Here is a 22,502-nt window from a genome sequence, read left to right on the forward strand (position 1 = left end):
ATAAGCAGACTTTATTTTTTTTAGTTCCAGAGACTGGTAAGTTCAACTTCAAGGTGCCAGCAAGATATTGATGTGAGCCCTCTTCCTGGTTTGATGGCCACCTTCTTTCTAAGGAAAAGAATCCTGTTGTGTGTGTGTGTGTTTTTTTAATAAGGCCCACTAATCCCATTCATGAGGGCTCTACTATCACGACTTTGTAAAAGCTATTCCTCTACTTACCACCATATTGGAAACCTGAGTCTCAATATATCAGTTGGTGGGAAAACACAAACATTCAGTTCACAGAAGCACAAAAACTTACTACACATAAATAAGTAGTAACAACTTACTTTTATTGCCCACTAAAGCAACCAGGGGCTGAGTTTCTGACTCTTCACTTACTGTCTTCACCACAGAATACCAATCTTCCAAATTCTCAAAGCTTTGGTAGTTTGTAATATCATATACCAAGAGGATTCCCTGTCACAAAAGAATTATAGAATATTTATAGTATATGTTTGAAATAATATGAATAATACTCTTCAAAGTTTCAGATATATCAAGTATATTATAAAATGAAGTTGCTTTTATATATAAATTGATTTCAACTTAAGTGAGTTAAGTAGAAACAGTAACAAATAATCCCATTTACAATAAACTATGAAACAAAGATGCAATGCAAGCTAGATATAATTTTTTTCAAAATTCTAAGTAATTTCCCAGTAAGATACCTAAAGAATTCTTAGTGAATTCAGGATAAGAAAATTCTATCACAGTAAAGTGCAAAGACTACATACTGCCTCTTATTTTCACAAAGTCAAACATTCAAACTTTTCAATAAGAAACCATATGCTGCTGCTGCAATTTTAAATGTCTTCAAAAATGAAGATTCCATGATGTCCCTTGATAGGCAATTTCAGTGTTTAACACAATTTTCTTTAAATGAATTGTGGATTTCCTCTTTTAGTCCTCTGTGCATTTAGAGAACAACTGGAAAGTATCCTCCTTATAATAACCCCTCATATACTTGAAGACAGTTAAGTAACTCCTTACCAGACGCTTTCCAGAGTAAATAAACGCTATTCCTTAAGGCTGCCTCAAAGGGCCTATTTTCTGTCCCTTTAATCATGGCTATTGAGTCTTCCCAGGACACACTACATAGAGTTTTTTGACATCCTCTTTAAAATGAGCAATGCAAAACTGGATGTGATACTATAATAAGAGTCCAAGAAAAGCTAAATATAAGAGAGGGGTTGCTTCCTGCCTCTTATATATCATATTCCTTTTTAATTTATCCCATTATATTATGAAAGAAAAAAAGAGAAGTATATACATACACAAACTACATTCTTGATTGTCATCCAGTTTGTGGTCAAACACTTAATACAAATCTCTGCTTACAGGATAAGTCACTCATGGAATTCATGTCTGCTTCTTATGTTATAATAAAATGACTATTTTGCATTTGCTACGTATCAAACACAGATTGAAATCTTTACACCAATCCTCATATCTCCTACAGAGATTGGCATTATCCCCATTTTATGGATAAATGGTTATAATAACCAAGATGACCCAGATAGATAATTGATGGAACCAGGACTGTAGCCAAGGACTAAGGACTAAATATGTTTGCCTGCAGATGCTATACCATGCATTATGCTGGCTGCTGGGGAGGTGAATGCTAAAGTACAAGTATGCTAAACTTCAAGAAAGCCTTCCAGGAAACCTAGACATATAAATAGGTTAGTATACAACACAGTAGTCACAGCAAGTAATAAATTGGTAATAAGGGTGGAATTCCACTGCGGCTGCTATCAATGTGACATTACTGAATATATACACTACTGGAATACTTCATAACATTTCTTCCCAACACACAAACTATAAATGTGAACAACCTTGGGAGCCCAGACAACAGAAATTATATCAGCTAGTAAATAATTCATTTTGATCACATAGCATTTCTAACAACATTTTTTAATTTATATGAAAAATTTAATTGTGAGTGTATTCAACAACTCACAAAAACTTCCAAAAATTAATTGAGTTTCTAAAATTAGAACAAATTGGATGCTGATATGATCTTCCAGTACTGAGCTTTTATTAAGCCACACTGGCCCTTAAGTCACCTATTTCTTATTTTTAAAAATAGATTTCTAGGGAGTAGAGAGATGGTTCAAGGGTTAAGAGAACTGGCTTTTCTTCCAGAGGAACTGGTTCAGTTCCCAGCACCCATATGACAGCTGTTATCAGTCTGTAAGTCTAGTTTCAGAGGATCCAACATTCTCTTCTGGCCTATGGGGAAATTGCAAACATGTGATGCACAGATAAAACATGCAGACAAAATACCCATACACATTGGGAAAAAACCTGAATCTTATAATAAGATTCATGAGTCCCCAAGATCCTTTTAAGTTTCATTATTCTGTAACTTTAAAGTCGGATGTGGTATCTTGCAGCTATTCTCACAGAACTGCAGAAGCTAGGGCAAGACTGTTGAGTCTAGCCTCTACTGTAGAGTAAACTCTACAACAGTCTAGACTACAGAGCAAGACTCAGCCTCAAAAACCTTTCTGATCACTGACCAAATTTCTATTTCCTGAAGAATATAGTTCCAAAGCTGAACTCTAGAGACAGCTACTCCCCAACTTACTGATTTGACCTCTCTCTGTAGGGAATGATGGAACTGCTGAAAGAGTTCTACCCTTGGATTCTAAGCCTGGACACACCTTTAATTATTCTTTGTGATCTCGCTTTAAAAATGTTTAATACAGGGGCTTGTGAGATGGCTCAGCGGTTAAGAGTGCCGACTGCTCTTCCAAAGGTCCTGAGTTCAAATCCCAGCAACCACATGGTGACTCACAACCATCCATAACAAAATCTGATGCCCTCTTCTGGAGTGTCTGAAGACAGCTACAGTGTACTTACATATAATAAAATAAATAAATAAATATTTTAAAAAAATGTTTAATACAGCTATATAATTAAGAGACTAAGAACACACACCAAATAGTTAATATGAAATTAGCAATTTGCTAACTGTACATGACTTTTTAGTAATTTATTTTATTTGTATGTACACCAATATTGCATGTATGTCTGTATGAGTATGTCACATCCCTGGAACAGAAGTTATAGACAGTTATAAGCTGCCCTGTGGGTGCTGGGAATTGGAGCCAGGTCCTCTGGAACAATATTCACTGGTTTTACTTGCTAAGTCATCTTTCTAGCATTACTGTACATGACTTTTATTATTCAATGTCAATACTCATGGCAACTTTGAAGTGTTTAATACTCATTAAACAAAGGCCAATATGTGATAACTAATCCTTGAGATTATGGAACCTTTTGATTAATGCATGAAAATCTTTACTCAAGGTAGAACAATAGCTGAGTCAGACAGAACACATGCAAGTAGAACACATATGCCACCATGTACTGATGGCTAACACAGTGGTACATGCCTTTAAGTCAAGGATTCAGAAGGTGTAGGCATGTGGATCTCCAAGAAAGGTTCAAGTCCATGGATATTTCATAAGCTTCTATTTAACGCTGTTTTACTTAAGAATTATCAGTGGTTGCTTTAGCGTTACAACTGCAGACCTGACTCACTGCAAAAGAGATAATAGCCTGCAAGTCTTCCCCGAAATATTTACATCTAACTCTTTATAAGAAAGCCTGCCAATCCCTATTTTAGACCAATGTGTCCCCATATCTCTCAGTCAAAGGATTCTTTTAGACTCATAAAAATAAATAAATAAACTTCATTCACTAACCTAGCTATCCTCTAACCCAAATATTCTTGACACAATTAAACATAAAAACAACTAACTACTTTATCTTTGTTCTTATTATCATAATTATTACTGGATTTGACTTTCAGTGTTACATAGAAATATCTGAAAAGCTGATATGAAAACAAAACAACAAAATGCAAAAGAAACTTTAGGAGTTTTGGCTTCTGACATATAAAGAACTTTGGTCATCACCTCTGTCCTTAAAACAGAAAAACCAGATTTTTTTCAGGGCTCATTAGAGAACTGAGACGGGAGCACATCAAGGAAAGCACAGTAAATGCAGACAGTCACAGACAAGACCTACTTCCCTGGGTCAGAGGATTATCTACACAGTAATGCTGACAACCCATAATGAACTGTGGCCTGACTGAAGCACGAGGGACTCTGAGCAGCCCAGTCTTCAAACCACACCATACTTTCACAAGATTTATCTCCAGGAACACGCAGAGCAAGAAAAGGTTCACTCCTGGTTCTGACAAGGAGAAAGTAACCATTGCAATACTCTTCAAAGCATCATATCCCTTGGGTGAAAGAACGTTTCCAACTTCTGCTCCTCTAGCCAGCCTCTCATTGAGCTGAAGCCCACTGAAAGACTGACATGTTTTCATTAAAAGAAAGAACTTTGCCCTCCTTCCATATTTTGGCACAGTATCAGCAGAGCTTCAAGATAAGAGCAACTACAAGCACATAATTCTACTGAAAAGAATTCTTTCAAACTAAAAAACACTGGTGGGATGAAACAGATACTATAGGAACTGATATTTCTGGCACCTAGAACTGTACCTAAAAGGTACAACACATCCAGGGCCAAAGCAACATAAAACTTCATATCAAAGGTCCATTTTCCTAAATTCTTGTTATTCACTCACTTTGTCCATTTTCAGTAGAAAATTATTGGACATTTACTACAGGAACTCTTCCCTGGGGGATGTACAAAAGGATCTATCCCATCAATATAAGGCACCAAAGACAAAACAAAGTGCATTCCACCAAAATCCAATTTAAGGAACTCGTAAGTTTACAGGGCTCACTTACAGAGCTTGGGTGAGGTAGTACTTACAGGAGCCCTGGTAGCCTAGATGATGACATCCCCGTAGCTGCAGAGATGGAGTGGCCCTTCAGTTAAGACTACACACTCCAGTACCTTCTAAGACCAAGAGGCCAAGTACCATTAGGACAGACCTACATACACATGGCAGACAGGTGTGGGAGGGAGCTGCTGGAATCTCAGTTGAGGATCCAATAATCCTCTTCCTACCCCATTCTTCTATAAGAGAACTCCAACACATCAATAGTCAAAAGCCTCCTCTTAAGGGGACTCTAGTCCAAGGAGTCAGCACCACTCTGATGGGGATCACTTTGTATCTGCAGCTGAAGATATAATTTCTCAGATTCCTCTGGTTGTAACCTGCTGTCATGCCTCCCCACTGTGATTAACACTTAACCCTCTGGAACCATAATCCAAAATAAACTCTTGTATGGTCTGGATGGTTTATCACAGCAACAGAAAAATAACTAATACACCAGTTTAGATTGAATATACTAATTAGAAAAGAAGAAAGACCAATAATATAAGTTCCTATGATAGGAAACCAAAATAAAGACAATTTCAGACAAAGCAAGAAAAAGGAATAGAAATAAAAATTAGAACACAAATTAATAAAGTTGAGAAAAGAAAAAGTATACAAAAAAAGATTCCTTTAAAAATCAATTACAGGGAAAAGACAGAGTGAGCAGTATCAGACTGAATAAAAAAGTCATCAGTGTTGACATCACAGATATCAAATGGATATATAATCAACTTTATGGCTACGAATTTGGCAATACAGGTGAAATGAACCAAATATCTGACATTCAGAGCCTCTACTACCAGCTCCAGCCTCTAGAAGCACTCTTGGGTAGTTAGCTCCTCAGGAGGTCCCTCAAAGCTGAGTCTCTTGCTATATCAGTCAATGCAGGGTTCTTCTGACTCTCTCCAAAAACTATAACAAACAAATATAACTTTCTCAGATGTGAAGGACATTGTAAGTTCAACTCCAGCCCCAGAACAACCCTGGCAACTGTGGAATCTAATTACCTTTGCAATGCTGTGGGTATGTAAGGCATTAGCATTTCTCCTGTCCCAGACACCTTTGACTACCCACAGGCCATCATCTTTCTCCTTTCGTTATTCCATGCTGCCCTTCTCTTTCCCTCCCTAACTCAGCTTCCAGTCCTTCCTCTCCTTCCCAAACCTTTTCAAATGACCTTTGGAAAGCATACTTCAACCTTAAGAAATGCTTCTTTCAATTCTCCAGTGCTTTTGCTATACTGGACCTTCCATTTCAGTTTCAAGAAGACACGACCACTTCGCTTTGTAACGTTCCAGACTCTTCTACATGAATGCAAGGTTACTTTAGGGAGCACTGTCTGCATCTGCTTCATGTATTTAAATAGGCATTAGTCATGACAACAACTACACAGCATTCTCAAGGTAAATAACTGATTGCTGCTTGTAAGTAACACACATTCGTGGCAATACTTCATGCCCTTAATAACTTTTCCTCATCTTTATTATAATTTCATTACAATTGGCAAATGATACCGTAATTTTAACATTTCATATTCTTAATAATTTTCCTAGTAATAGTCTTTATTATAATTTTATTTAAATTAGACTATAGTAATCATAGTCTTAATAATTATAAAATATTGAATACATCATAATATCAAAAATGAACGGTTCAGGGCTGGAGAGATGGCTCAGAGGTTAAGAGTACTTGTTTCGCTTGTAGAAGACCTGGGTTCAATTCCCAGAATCCACATGGTGGCTCACAGCCATCTTTAGCAATAAAACCCAAATTAAAAAAAAAGGAAAAACAAGAGGTCATTGATTCAGCTTTTTTTTTTCATCTAACCTACAAGAGAAATAATTTATTTCATTTCTTAATTACACAGGGAAATTAATTAAATCATAGATACTATACAATGGCTATAACATAGAATACTTACAATATAGAAAATACTAGTACAATGAGCCCAGCAGGTTATATTTATATATGTATGCATTTATAGATACAGAACAATAATAATTAAATAAAAAGAGACCATCCATTTGAGAGGACCCAAGGGAAGAGGGAATAGAAATGACTGAAGGGAGATACAGAAAAACAGAAATAATATAATTAGATTTAATTTTTAAAACTTCAAATAAAAACATTTTAAAGAAGTGCTAGTGCAAGAAGACTATAAATATAGCTATATTTGGCAATTTCTCAATAAAAAAGTCATAGTAAAAGGTCTCAAGAGTCAAGCTTTTAGATATAATCTGTCTCTAGCTGTCATACTGGCACCAAATCATTTTCTTGGTGGTTAACAAGCAGGCTCATCTGTGTGGGGCACTGATGCACAATAGTAGTTGTGTTCTACCTCACAAATGACTACACTTCATTGAGTTTATGCTCAGTAGAGCAGTGTTTGCAAACCACTTAGATTCCAAGATGGAAAGAGCTACAAAAACGAAACATCCAGCCCTTCCCTGAGGTTTGTTATTAGCCTCTGTTAGCCACAGGTTACAGGGCACTAAACACTACGTGCTGTGTATTTGCTCCTAACCGCTAGGGAAAATAGCCTATAACATCTTACTGAAGACTTCTAGAAATTTTTAAGTTAATTTAAAATCTAGGCATTTAACTAAAACTTATTTTAATTCTTAAAACTAGCTCTTGTCACAATAGCTTAATTCTGGAGGTCAGTTCACTTGGTTTCAACCTACATTATTTAATAGGACTTTTGCTAAAGTTTAATGTTGCTAGGAGTAAAATGATCAATTTTATCTAAAGCCTAGTAAACTTCCATCTTTCAAATAAATTTCTTCCTGGATACTAGTACTTTAAAAAACATCCACATGCACACAAGAAACAACACTCTATAGCTTACTGACCCAGATTTATTTAAGACAATTCTTCTACAGTACCGAAGAAACATATGTAAGATAATTCTATAAACAATGCAGAAGTCAGAAAACCTCAACCAGAGGTTTTCTAAGTAGCATATTAAGCTAGGATCCTAAAAACAAACTCCTGAAACACTATGCATGAAGAGTTTATGCCCTGTTAAAAAGTAACTCCTCAAATGTTGGTGTCCTTGGCTGAGGTATATTATTTACATATACTTCAACAGACACGCCTACTGGTAAATGTACTTTTGTATATTCGACATACCTTTTAGGTTTAGAATTTCTGGAGAGCACAAAAAAGGTTATTACGTTATTATTAACTTATGGTAATTTATTTCATCTTCTCAGAATTTCAAGTTTTTAGAACGAATTTCTCAGAAACACTGCATTATGCTGTTACTTAGCACAGCAGAGAACGTGCTTGGTAACAAAGTTGTGACTAAGAAGTCAGCATGTACATCAAGGTAGAGCTGTGCATAACACATTCTAAGAAGGCACATAACGCTCACTTTCTTCTAGGAAATGAAGTTCATTTCACCAAACGCAAGTGTTCTTAAAAAGTAAATATAAGAATTCTGGGTACCAGATGTAGTAATGCATGCCTTTAATCCCAGCACTTGGGAAGCAGACAGATCTCTTAGTTCAAGGCCAGCCTGGTGTAAAGAGTGAGCTCCAGGACAGCCCAACTACACCAAAATACAAACAAACAAACAAAAATAATATCTCAGAAAAAAAAGTAATCAAAAACAAACAAGCAAACAAAAACCTGAAGGAAGTTCTATACAACTTCACATTTTAAGCACTGATGTAACAACATAAAATATATACTGACTTAAGGATATAATTGCATAATATTATGAATATAGTAAATTAGACATCTGAGATAGCATATTTTGTGGCTTTCACCACAATATTTACTTTCATATAAAAGTAATAAATGTTTAAATAATTTAAATGATACATTTTACATAATTTAAAGTAAAGCAAAAATAACAAAATCCAACTCATACAGTATATTGTATAATTTTAAAACAAAGAAGAAAAGAATCAACTTTAGTATTATCTGTCCAATAATGCATAAATTACTTCTATTTGTCTACCAACAAACCTATTCTGAGCAGACAATACAGCTCAACAAATAATCCTACACAAAGGTGGAAGGCAAAAACAGACTCCATTAAGCTGTTCTCAGACCTCCACAAGTGCACCATGGCACATGTTGTGCATACATAAACACAATTAAATTTAAAACAATAAGCTACAGTGAGTCATATATCACTAGAAGAGAGACCATCTCAATTTTTATTTACAAACAAAAATCAAAACTGATATGTGGCCTGTAGATATATTTTATGTGACAAGGAGAAAAAGATCTGTTATTTTCAAATCCAATCTACCCGCTCTCATAAGTAAAACAAGGACTGTGGCTCCCTGCATCTTTCTGCCCCACCATTTCTCTCCTGCCTAATATCTATTTTAAACATAATCAGTTTAATAAGAGACAACAAGGGATGTAGCTCAGTGGTATAGCTTTAGTCTGGGATGTAAAAAGCTGTGGAATTAATGTTCCAGCACCATAGAAGAAAAAGCTCTAAACAATTGCAAAAAAGAACCTAAAAAAAATGAGCTACAGCTTTAAAAAGTTAATGCATATAAACTATTAGGTCATATAATCATAAATATAACCATGAACCATAAGCAGAAAGACTTTGCAAAAGAAACAAGATAATGTACAAAAGACAAAGAAGAAAATGTTAAGAGTCAAACCTAAGTGAAAACAACTGCCTCTGGGCCCATTGCAAATGATCGAGAATCCTGTCATCTCATGTGTACTTCTCATTATTTGATAGAATAAAATAGATTCCATTTTCCATGGTTACTGATAAGAGCCAAATTGTGTAAAGTTCTGTCTTTATCCTACAGATTCATTTTTATAAGAAACACAGTTTCACTAAAGCAAATTGTGCTTTCTATACTTAAAACACCAAACTCCAATAAAGCACTAAGAACATTTAGAGATTACCCTCATGTCTCACGATCGTAGAGAAGCTTCAGACTAAAACCAGAAGCAAAAGCAAAAATACACAGTACATACACAAGTCCTGTGTAAGAGTGCAGTAAGTGCCATGCACATCTACACTTGTCCACAAACATGCTACAAATAGTATCACTGCATCCTTCACATCTCTGTCAGAAAGAAAAAGCAATCTGCCAAAGCATTTAAAAGGTAATTATTCTTCACTGGGTCTCTTTAAAAATAAAATAATTCCAAAAGAGTTTTGCTAATGCATATTTTATATTGTATAATTTTATTAAAACATAAATTATAGCCAGGCATATAGTGGTTCACATCTGTAATTTCAACTCTTGGTGGCTAAGGCAGAAGGGGGCTGCCATGAGTTTAAAGCTAGCCTGAGCTACAAGTGAGTTCCAAGCCAGCCTGGACCATAGAATTAGATCTGGTTTTTATAAATAAATAAATAAATAAATAAATAAATAAATAAATAAATAAGACACAGCATAAATTACACAAGCATAAATTAAATCTGTTACAAGGTCAAACTGCCAAAAAAAAAAATTAGGCAAATATCCAAATGTCATTTATACATAAACTTTCCTCTGAAAACATTCTGTTATTATTATTAAACTATTGTATTATTTCATACATAAAACCATATCTACTTGTCTGGTACAGAATAAGGTTACATATATTAGTCTGAATTATAATTATTTAATAAGCCAATTACACAGTTCAAAAAGACAGATATGTAGAAATATATTTTGTTCCTTTCAACTTAAATGAATACTCTTTTAAATATTTCATTCAATTTATTGATAGTAGCCATGAAACCAAATTACTGTATTTATTCAACCTATAACAGTAGTATTTAATAAAATAAGTACAAGAGAGTTTTAAAGCATTTTCCAATTTCCACCAAACCATTGCAAATGTAGTCTGGAAAGAATGAAACCAAAGGACTAGCACATATAAAATCTACATATCAGATAAAAATCAAAATAGCAAGCCAAACCTGGTGGCCTATGCCTTTAATAACAGTACTTGGGAGGCAGAAGCAGGAAGACCTCTGAGCCATAGGTCAGCTTGGTCCACAGGGCTTCACATTCACACCCTATCTCAAAACAAACAAACAAAACAAAGCCAGCTGGAGACATGGCCCTGACTGCTTTTCTAGAGAACATATGTTTAACAGCCCCCATATAGCAGCTTTACAACTATCTGTAAGTCCAGTCCTAGAGAATCTGATGCCCTCTTCTGGCCTCCTTAGGCACCACATATATGTGATGCCCAGACATATATACAAGCAAAATAAATTAAAAATTGATTGATTTTAAAAATCCATACACATTAAATAACGTAAAATTAAAATTAAAATTCTGTGTATACATATGTATGATGTGTTATCTGCATGCTTTTGTAAGGAAAGTATTCAAAATATTAATACAATCATAGAATTTACATCATACCTGTGCTCCATAGATGTATTTATCCAACATCTTGCCACCTATTGTCTGCCCTCCTATATCCCAAACTTGAAGAGTAACATTCAAATTTCCTAGAATATAAAAATAATATAAAATAGGAATACAAAAGACTAACAATCTAACAGCTAAGCACAGTATCACAGAGCACTAAATAACAACAGTAAACTGAAATCTATTTGCATTGTGTTCTGCACATTTACATGGTCAGATATTTGAAACTGAAAACACTGTTGTCATACAAATTGTGCTGGGGAAACTTTACCTGATGTTTCTATAGAAACATCTTTATTATTTTATTTAATATAAAATAAAATTCAGTGCCTGGCATGGTGATACATGTCTTTAATCCCAGAATTCCATGAGAATCTTTGTGAGCTGGGGACCAGCCTGATCTGGAGTTCTACAACAGCCAGGTCTACACAGTGGGTGAGACCCATCTCACAAAGCAAAAATAAAATTTAAAAAAAAATGCTATATACATTAATTTACACAATTAAGCCTTAACAAAATGATTATTTTCAAAGAGTGAATCAATATAAAACATGTCTATAGAGAAAGAAAAATACTTTCACTATAAAGATAAAAGTTTTATACAGCAACCTACCCAATCACTTATGACCTGTGCTGTCAGTTCTAAACTCCACGTGTTCTAAACACACTATAAAATGTACCAATAATTTCTATTGAAATGAAGTTTTAATTTGAATGTCAGCTGTTATATGTAAAGGTAAACGTAATAATTATGATTTCATATTTAATCTCTAAAATATAAATGCTAAAGAGCTCTTTTAAGAATCCAAACAGTGATTATAGGCAAAGTGTATTTCTAAACTCTATGATTCATGCCTGTACAAAGTATGATGATTGAAACAAATTATTATGTGTCCTTTAAAGTCTTCATAATAATCTAATGTTCTATCTCATACAAGAATTATAAGAGCTACCAAGAACACCAAAAGGCAATCTCTGAATTCATGTATGTATTGACATGAACAAAAATTAAATAAACTTTTCTCTCTTAACAATACAACTATTGATTAAACTACAAAACTCAAAGACTATGTACAAAACTTTTTTCTCATAAAATTATACTGTTTTTTCCAAAGTCTGTCCTGGTACATTCAGAATGAATCACAAATTGGAAAACGTTTTAGATAAAAATTTAGAAACTAAAAAAAAATGAACTCTCTTCAAAAATAAAACAAATTTTAAAACCATGAATTTTTAAATCAATGTAAAACACTAAAATCTGAGAATGTCCATTCTACCATTTAACTATACTTCTAAAAAGAAAACACAACAGTAAATTAGTCATCAAAGTTTTACACTTCAGCTTCGTTTCTGTGGACTTGTATTACAAGATTTCCATTATTTAGATGTAGATCTGTCCCATCTGCTACAGGGCAGAGATGTCCAGGAGGAACATCCATTAGCACTAATGAGAGCTACTGAAGTTTATCGCTGTGGTCACTGCCATACATGCAGCTCCAGGGCTGTGAGTTATGACCAAAACATTCTAGCTCTATTAATTTGAAACCCAAATATCATAGACTATGAGCCAACAGACTGCATAAAACCAATTTCTTACAATTCTAATTTTTATGAAAACCAAAGCTAAACTCATCTTTTCTGATGCCATCTGACATCAGATGGGGACAAAGCTAACTGTTACTAGAAAGGTATGAATGAGGTATGAAGCCTGCACCAACAGGCAGCAGTCTCTTCATTTCACTTGCAAAATTGAACTCCTCAGTTTATAGCAAAAGACAGCCTCCCCAATAGTAATGCACACAGAGTAAAATTTCAGGCCACACACTAATAATTACTAAGTAGGGCTGGTGAGATGGCTCAGTGAGTAAAAGCACCCGACTGCTCTTCTGAAGTTCAAATCCCAGCAACCACATGGTGGCTCACAACCATCCATAATGAAATCTGACTCCCTCTTCTGGAGTGTCTGAAGACAGCTACAGTGTACTTACATATAATAAATAAATAAATAAATCTTTTTAAAAATAATAATAATAATTACTAAGTATTTAATCCCATTTCCTCAAGGCCCAATAATCCCTACTGCTTAAGCTAGCATCCAAAAATGATGCTTTTTCCCTCTCCCTCTTCTTTTTCATTCTGATATCCAGAGCCTCCTGAATTACACATTATAAAAAGTTCTGCTAATAACTTCAGGAACAATCTTTACTGTATGCTTCCAAATTCTGGTGAGAGTCACTTAAGCAGCCAGCTCAGACACTTAATTGCCATCTAGAAGATTTACATCTGTGTAAGAAAGTAATTTTAAAATCTTTATCTTTCTGAATACTTTTTGTTATTTGCTTGCATTTTATTTTCTTAAGATATCGATTCCAGTCACTAAAAACTAAAATTCCCCTAAAATTATTAGTAATGCATAACTTTAATTGCAAAAAATCTAGCAAGAAAAATTACTATGGCTTTTATCTTCAATGAGTAATATTATCATCATAGTTATTTCATATTCTTAGAAAAATACTTTAACATCTACATTTTAATTTTAGACTTATTAGTATACAAAACTAAAAATAAAATGGATATTTTGTACCTGAAGTCCAAAAATAACATAAAACTATGATTCAAACTTATTTACCTTTAAGTTTTGCCAGCATATCATGCAATAGCTATTATATATTCAATATAATATAGCTATAAAGCTATACAAAAGATGCTCAGTTAATCAATGTAATATTTTGTAAAATCAAAATTCCAACAAATAAAGAACATTAAAGAATCTGTCAGCATTCTAATCTCAAATGCAAACTGCTATAAAACCCCTGTCTTCTCTAAGAAATGACATGTGGCTAGGGAAAAAGATTAGATGAAGTGGCATTTATATTAAAAGATAAAAGAGAGGTAAGTTGCATTTGTCATAAGTCAAAGCCACCACAGGGATTCAACAGTGCCCTTGTATAAGTACACTGGGTGCCTCAGTTAACCTTACTTAAAGTGCTGCATAGTCACGATGGAACTCAAAAACACAGGACTCCCCACTTCTTGTGCCAAAGGCTCAGAAATCCTTTTCACAGTAGAGCGAGCGCTGTTTACTGGACTGTACCACAGGCTTCCTGAAGGTATTTTGACTAAGGCTCTTAAGAAGCTCTATCAGCAGAATCTCTGACTAACAGATACACTATTTTAAGAAGCAAAATCTGCACAGTGGTTGCATCCAGACTATACAGCATACCAGATCATGCAATACACTAAAATGGATGAGTATCACAAAGTAATGACCTTGAAAAGATGCATGAAGAAAATGTGAATAAATAGACAGTGACTAAATTCATAACAAATCTTAGATTCACATGCTATGCTACATTAGTATAAATTCAAAGACTCTTTCCTGTGACGTTTTAGTTAACAAATGATACAAACACTAATCATCATACCTTAGACATTACAATGACTTAAAACTGGAGTCAGTGTGCAGAGTATATAGTTAATATTATATAAAATCATAATTTTATACTAAATCAAAATATACTAAAATAATTTTTAACTGAAATACCTGTGATCATTTTGAATCCATTAAGTAACTAAAACTATCTTCTAAAATTATATGATTTTTTTCTGGAATTCTACTCATCAAACTTCATAAGGAAAATTAAAATATACATTCATTAAAAGCATATATTTCCTAATGCCATTTTTAACCTAAAATCTTTCTAAATCTAAGCATGTTATAAATTTGTACTTCAAAAATATCAATAATATTTTACAAAGTAGTCACGATTTTTAACTCATTGTGCAACAGTTCAGAGATATCATATATATATAATATCCAAAACTATCTTTTGTTATAATATTAATATTTGGGTAGGTTTTTGTTCCTGTATTTCAGCCTTTCAGCTAAAAAATTAGAAAATTTAAACAAAACTAAGAGGTAACTTGGTGCTTTGACTAATTAATTAATCATCCCAGAAAAAGAACTATTTAGGCTCTCTGTATCCAACAACTAGAATCACTGTGTCAGGCTTAGGCACTGATGTTTTCAGTATGTATCTATGCATGTATCTATCCTATTAGCAACTGCTCACTCCATATGAGCAAGTAAAATGATATTTTCAATCTTGAATACAGGAAAATAAAATATAAATGAAATAATGAACATACTACACACATGCTTCTCATTAAACCTCTGAACAATAATTGAGTAGTAGAAAAATTAGAATTTAGATTTTTTTTTCTCATACTGTATCACCTAACCTATTTTGGATTGAGATCCAATCATAAACCATCAAAAAACATAACAGGAGATAGCAGTAATGAGATACAAATAATATCTAAAATTGCCAAAAGCTTTCCTGAACTGCTCTATAATTTTTATAGGAAGTTACCAATAGATGGGGAATTAATCCTAGTAATACTGAAACTTATTCACATTTCAGTATAAATAATCTGCTATTACAATTGCGACCTCTTAATTCACAGAAGAGACAGTGATGGTTTGTAAAAAATCAATCAAGATAATACTTTTAATAAACTATTTGAAATGTCATTTAATCACTGAAATTAAATAGATACATTTTAAAGCTCCAATTGTTCAGAAACTAACCTAAAACATAAACCACTCTCTTGGTGTTATTATTTCCCTGTATTTCCCACAAAATGTGCTGCAACTGGCATCTAAATAGTTTCTTTGCATGGTGAACTGAAACATCGTGAATGCTCAAACTGTACTTTTATGAGTGCCTAGGGACCCTAAATTTTAGTGGTCTATTAAATGCCAGCAATTTCATGCTGCCTTGCATAAAACAGCATTCACATATTAGAGCACAGAAGTTCCACAGCTACATAATACTTCGCTTCCAACTTCCAAACAAAAAACTGAATAGAAGCTAATCAAAAGGGTATTTTCAATGCCTTCCCAATATTTTTACATTTCATTAATACAATAGCAGTCAACAAATGTATAGCATTTAATTTTTTAAAGCTTTCTGGAATTTTATAAGCAACTATTGTTTATTCTCAAAAAAGAGAAGTGCCGAGCTGCTAGTAACAGCAATAGAATAGGGACCTGATAAACATTTTCTTACCCAAGGGGACAGGATACACTCACACTAGTTGCTAATGATAGATGATGTCATGTAATGTTCCTGTGAGACTTATATAACCTCACACAGGTAAGGTTCTATAGTCTCTTACCTAGTAAGGCTGTCCTGTGAGCGAGACCTACACAGTCTTGTAGATTTATAGTCTCTCACCTGGTAAGGTAATCCTTCTCAAAAAGAAATCCAGTCCTATCGTCTGCTTGTACTGTTTCCCAAATGTCTCTTGAGCAAAACACGTAGCTAAGGAGGTCTAAAAAAAATGGATGCACAGAACAGCAAAATTAATTTCTTTGTTTAAAAAATGTAAACATAAGAACACCTCTAAACTTATTAAGTAATACTAACATGTATACTTTAATGAATTCAACAAACAACCTTTAGCAGCTCTAATCAGTCATGAGGTTGGAGACTCAACCTCCCCAGGAATACTGACTGCACTTGCAATAACCAGCAGTGGAAACAGTAGCCTAATCTAATCAGATTTCATTAGTTATTCTGATTTTCAAGCTCTTTCTCCTTGATGGAAATTAGACTCTGAGAATTATAAATGGGAACTAAAGCAACAATATAATTAAGATCTCAATTTTACATATTGCTTTAATCAATTTTTCAAAGATCCTTACGTTTCCTTCTAAGGCTACATGCTCTGAGGATAGCTGTACCATTAGCTAATAATAAGAAACACTGAGTAAGGAAGAGAAAGCTACTTGTAGAATTGGTTTTGGTTTTTTCTACAAAAAACATTGTATTCATTTTTCTCTATACTTAAGACATCAAAAATAATTATACGGAATTATCATGATAATGTGTACCATTTAAATAAAAGGGCTAGTATTCTAAGATTAAAAGGAAACAGGCAAAATAACTATTATTTATCTGAAGACAGTGCTAACAAATCACAAGATATTATAAACAAAAATTCTATGCATGTTTAAAAAAAAAAAAAAAAACTCTAAATTTCACTAAAGGACTCCAGGGCTTTCCTTTAGAAAGTCGTTTCCTATCAAAGCCAAAAGATATTCCTAGGAACAACTGAAATGATTCTAAACTCAGAATAAAGAATTTCAAATGCACTGCTGTTACTTGAAAGCCTATCCAAAGGTAGAGAAAGGAGCATCACTAAGTCTCAAGATAGGCTGTCAGGTTTTTTAGTTTTTTGATTTCTCTCTTTTTTTTTTTTCTTTTAATCCTGTTTTATTTTAAAAGTCAACCCTTTAAAAAAAAAACTAGGATAGTTAATTATGACATTAGAACAGAAGTTTTAAGGAACCCTTGGCCATACTTCAAGTCCTTTTAGCAAGGTGAGTTACATTTCTTTTACACAAGGGCCGTATTTTTCCCACAAAGGACAATTTGCGCACTCTAACTCCAAACTTTAACATTCCAATAATGTAATTATAATAAATGTCTAAGATTTTTGCATCAGGTATTCATTGAACACTCCCATATGAAAGATGTCCAGGCAAACACTTAGATATAAACTCGCTGCATGGATTATATCACTGAAGCTCGTAACAGTAAAATGAGAAATCAGAATGAAAGACGGAGCTATGTGGTTCTTAAAGATCTTCTGGGTTTCCGTCAGCTTTAATTATTCCATTGAGTCTGGCAAACACAAAGCACCAAAGTATCTGCACAGAGGCTCAGTGGTCCAGAGAAAAATACCACTGCTTACAGTTCTGCAAGTATTCCAAATGTTTCACATAGGAATGGTTGAAATGTTTAAAACTCAAGAAAATAAGACACATCATGCACCGCCTATAGTTCGTTGGGGTATTTTTCTCTTTCATTTAAGATTCTCTAATATATTGCTTTTATATTCAGTATTATTCAGAAATGGATACAAGTGTGAGTGGGAGAGCATAAAGCCATGGAAGAATAACAACAAGACAAATTTTATTTGGAAAATGCAATCATGAAACCTAATAAATACTTCATTTTACTAAAAACAATTATATATTTTGAAAGATTCTGAATAAAGTTCTTTCCTTGAAAACAAGATTTCCAGATTTTTAAAGCCCTGCCCTCAAAACTCTAAAGCAAACACAAAGCCTCAAAATCACAGGACCTCCAAACTCAAAGTAATGAACTGCCAAATGTCTAAGTCATACGCCACATATAGTAGTAATCTAGGTTCTTAAATCATTTACATTTTGCTATGAAAATGAGAGCATCAACGGCGTCTGTGGGAGGCACTTCCTCTTCAGTTCTTTATACTTAGTGTCATTTTTCATATTCAATAATTTCTCACAAGTTTCTGTTTAAATGGCCTCCTTAGAGTAAACAACCAGCTACCATATCCAAAATATTTCTATTTGCTTGCTGATGTGTGTATATACGGGGTGTTTGTGTTGATTTGGGGAACGCTCTTTCTCCAATCTATACATTAAAATGATACCAAAGGGGTATCATTGTATTTATTATGATAACAAAAAGAATATTTTGCTTCAAAAACATCTTAAGAAAATGTGTAATTAAATTGAAAATCTGAAACAGAAAAGAAAGACATAAAAACACATGGCTCTAGAGGGATAAACGAAGCATCTTTTCCATAAACTGCTACTGGTCTTCCCAGTGCTATTCTTTATTGCTTCTGCCTGTGGGGACAAAATGCTGAAAGCTCAACTACTACAAAATGGCACAGAATTAAATGAGGATGCAAATAAGAATGAAAGTGAGTCTGAGTTTCACCAAAGGGAGTAAAAGAAGCAGACAGAGAGTGGAGCTCTCAGTAACTTGTGAGGTGAACACAGAAAACAAAGCCTGCTGTGGTAAGAATGGAACACGGCTAAGGTTCAGAAGCTCATCTCTGAAGGTATAGAGAAGAAAATGTTATGACATTTTAAATATATTACTTAAGAAGATAAAGGCTGAGTCAGGATACCATAAAAAGATCACTCATTCTTCAATGCAGAGTGACAACCCTAACTCAACCATACAGAAGAGAAAAAAATTATACATTATTCAACACTGGACAGAACTTTTAACAGAGGTGAAAACTAATTACACCAAACTGTCAACAAAGGCAAAATAATGTATGACTGTCTACATTTTAAATATATATAGAAAACTATTAATAAATTTCAGCATGTATTAAATATTAGCAGACAGATGAGTAAAACTTTAAAGAAAATATGTCAAATATTTTAAATACTTGATGAGATATATTTAAATTTTAAATATAAAAATAATAGTAGACTTAATAGGCAATCTGGAGGTCTTTTAGATAATAGTATTGAAGTGTCATGGTTTTAAATGGATAGCAAGTTCAGTTGTTCACTAAATGCAAATGAATATATGAAACAAAAACACAATGTGTGGCTAAAAAGAAAATCTAAGTAATGAAACCTATAAAAATATTCTAGCTTTTGTTGAATTAATGTTTAGAAATAATGCTGATGTACAACAATTTGCTTCTTCGAAACGTTTAAGTGCACAATATTTCATGCACTTCCTGAACAGAAGCAGCCAAGCTCTGATCTTTGCTCAAAATAAATAAATAAATAAATAAATAGCATCACATTAGACTGTTTTCTTCGGGACAGTGCTCTACAGGCAAGTATCCTGGGAAACCAAGGAATGGAATAACAGAAGACTCCAATTTTTGCAATTAGAATGAAACCGTCTGTAGCGGCTTTGGAGCCCAAATTTCAGAACCAAAGCACGAAAGCGTGTGCAAAGCTTCCTTCCGGGAATGATGCAAAAGCTGTCACCACAGAAACCAGGTCCAACTCCAGCGCAGTCCCAGAGGCGGGAGAAGACTGGACGCTGGCAGGGGCAGAGGAAGAGGAACTTAAGCTACCTTCCCCAAGAGTGCTGCGACAGGTGTGAGGGCGCCCGGAGAAGCCGGCATGGCTTTAGTGGGAAGGTTAACCCGCAGTCGCTCGGAGACGCTAGGGACCCTCTCCCTAGAGCAAGTACCAGGCACCGAGGCAATGTTTATCCCATGTCAGTTCACAACTTCGGGTCGAGAACTTGGGCCTAGGAGGCAGGGGACTAACTGCCTGCGTGTCCTCTCCTGCACGCGCCCATTCATCCCAGCAACCAACGGTCGCAGAAGGCTAGGCTTTAAAGTCCCTGTGTCCCCCGACATCCTGCCCATCACGGGAGCTAAATAAATACCTATTGAATGAACCCTTGCACGGACCGGTGCTAAGAATGGAACTAAAGTGAGAGAGGACACTCAAGAGGCAGCTAGCGTGTGGGGAGGGCCCTCGGCCAGTGCATCGTCGCCATTCGTGTGGGTCCGGGTGGGGGCCCCCACCCCAGGAGCTGGCCTGGTCCCGCGGGCGGGCGGGCGGGCGGCGGGCACGCGCACAGGGCGCAGGCGCGAGCAAGGCCGCGGCCTGAGGCGAGCCAGGCCAAGGCTGGGGCGGACGCAGTGCTGGACAGCGCTCCGCTCCCCGAGGGCCCGACACGCCCGACCCGGACCAAGCTTTCTGCAACCCAGGGAGCCGGGCCCGCTGGACGACTGACCTTCCCCGAGGTGCCGTCCCCCAGCACGACGATTTTCAGTTGCCGGTCCTGGCTCTCCTCCTCAGAGTCTGACATGGTGTCCGAGGATGCTGGCCTGCCCCCGAGGTGGAGGACGGGAAAGAGGAGGCCTCCGGGGGCGGGGGTGAGGAGGCCGGCGGGCTGTACGAGCGGGTCCCCCGCCCCGGCGTCTCCTCGGCCCTGAAGGAAGCCAGGGAGAATCACTCACCGGCCGCCATCTTGCCCTCCTCCCCTCCCCCAACAGGGCTCCGCCCCCCGGAAAGCCCCGCCCCTAGCGTCACTCAAAAGACGCCCCGCCCCCGCTCCAACCATCACACTGCAATGGGGGAGTACGTAGATGGAGACCGGGCGTCCCGGTTTGCTCGCGGGGAACATTGGCTAGGAGACAAAAGTTAGTGTTTTTTTTACAGTGAAGTGAAACCGCATTAGAGAAGAGTAGCTCTCGGGTGCCCTGCCCTTCTTTCTTGTTTTCATGAGGTCTGAGAACATAACTCACATGATTGATTTAGTCCAAGGGGGCGGGGACATGGTATTTGTCGCCTTGGAAGCCTGGAGCCTGGAAGAGGTGCGGGGGCGGGGTCTGTCTCTGGGCAGCCGGGGACGCTTCGGGCTGCGCGTGCACAGGATCCTTCCTGTCGGTGAAGGTGAGCACCCACCAGGAGGCTGGTGGGCTCAGCGGAGGGGGAGACGTTGTTGTAGATTTAGAGTGACCTGGGGCTCTAGTGCTGGCCGCTTTTACCCTCTTTAACTCTTCGCGTTCTAAAGACCCAGACTCTAATTTCATTAGTAAGACAGAACTGAGTAAACCATCATAGTCTTTACTTTTGCAAGCCTCAGAGTGGCCCGGGAGCCCTGGGGTTCCCATGTTGTTAAAACAACCTTTCATAGTAGGATCAGGGCCTCCTTTGCCTGTTGTACCTTCAGGATCTCACAAGTGTAGTTTGCTGGAGGAAAACTGTTACGTATGAAGTTCCAGAGAATGATGCTGCTATATAAAATGAAACCAGTTGTGTGTTACAACAGTATTTTAAATATCTGTGACAAGCTAAGAGCATTTAAATGAGAGTTTAAATTTTTAAAGCCATTTTTTGTAAAGTAAAAAGGGGAAAGATCTTGTGTATAAGACTTGAACACTTCCAAGAAACAATCTAAAGGAAAATAGAAGTAAACCACAAAATATAAAAATGTCATTGGATTATCAGGTACAGCACACATAACAGGATCAGGTAGTAGACCCCTTCAAAGAGTAAACAAAAGATTGTGAGAAGAATCCCAGGCATTTTATGAAATCAGGGATCTTTGCAAATACAACACTGATTTTAACATAGCTTTTTGGGATTATTACAAACTATTTTAATACCTGCACATTCAAGGAGTGTGTTAATTCGTGAAACACCTAAACTATAGATGCGTAACATCTAGTCCTTAGAATAATCTCTCATAGTTTCTCACTGCAAATTTTCCAACTAACTACATCCTAATACCATTGCTCTACCATGTATGACTTCTCAGATCAAACCAAATCTCCCCACTCTAAAGATGTTTAAGGTGACTCAATAATGCTTAATCTTCCAAGTATCAGTGATCATTGCTTTCTTCACAACACTTCTGAGCATTGAGGACATAGAAGAGAACAAAGCTATGGGACTTAGTCTGAAGGAAGAGCTTAGTAGACTACATCACGTAAAGATATCAAGGTCTCCTTAGCGA

The 22,502-nt window shown here is 35.9% G+C and overlaps 1 protein-coding gene across 3 annotated transcripts in view; it reads right to left on the minus strand.

The window, feature by feature from the left end:
- Positions 1 to 21,035, minus strand: part of Rab28 (RAB28, member RAS oncogene family) — a 92,016-nt gene extending 70,981 nt beyond the window's left edge. For all 3 annotated transcript variants that reach the window (XR_015046923.1, XM_021162255.3, XM_021162256.2), the window contains exons 1-4: positions 20,775 to 21,035; positions 16,452 to 16,548; positions 11,203 to 11,291; positions 330 to 459 (exon numbers count right to left, since the gene is read on the minus strand). Coding sequence is in view for 2 of the 3 variants with exons in the window: in XM_021162255.3 (XP_021017914.1) it covers positions 330 to 459; positions 11,203 to 11,291; positions 16,452 to 16,548; positions 20,775 to 20,849 (391 nt within the window). In the remaining variant the exon portion in view is untranslated. The remainder of the gene's footprint in view (positions 1 to 329; positions 460 to 11,202; positions 11,292 to 16,451; positions 16,549 to 20,774) is intronic.
- Positions 21,036 to 22,502: the final 1,467 nt, after the last annotated feature.

Source organism: Mus caroli, unplaced genomic scaffold, assembly GCF_978045245.1.
Source record: "Mus caroli unplaced genomic scaffold, Mus_caroli_1 scaffold_4, whole genome shotgun sequence".
NCBI classification, from domain to species: Eukaryota; Metazoa; Chordata; class Mammalia; order Rodentia; family Muridae; genus Mus; species Mus caroli.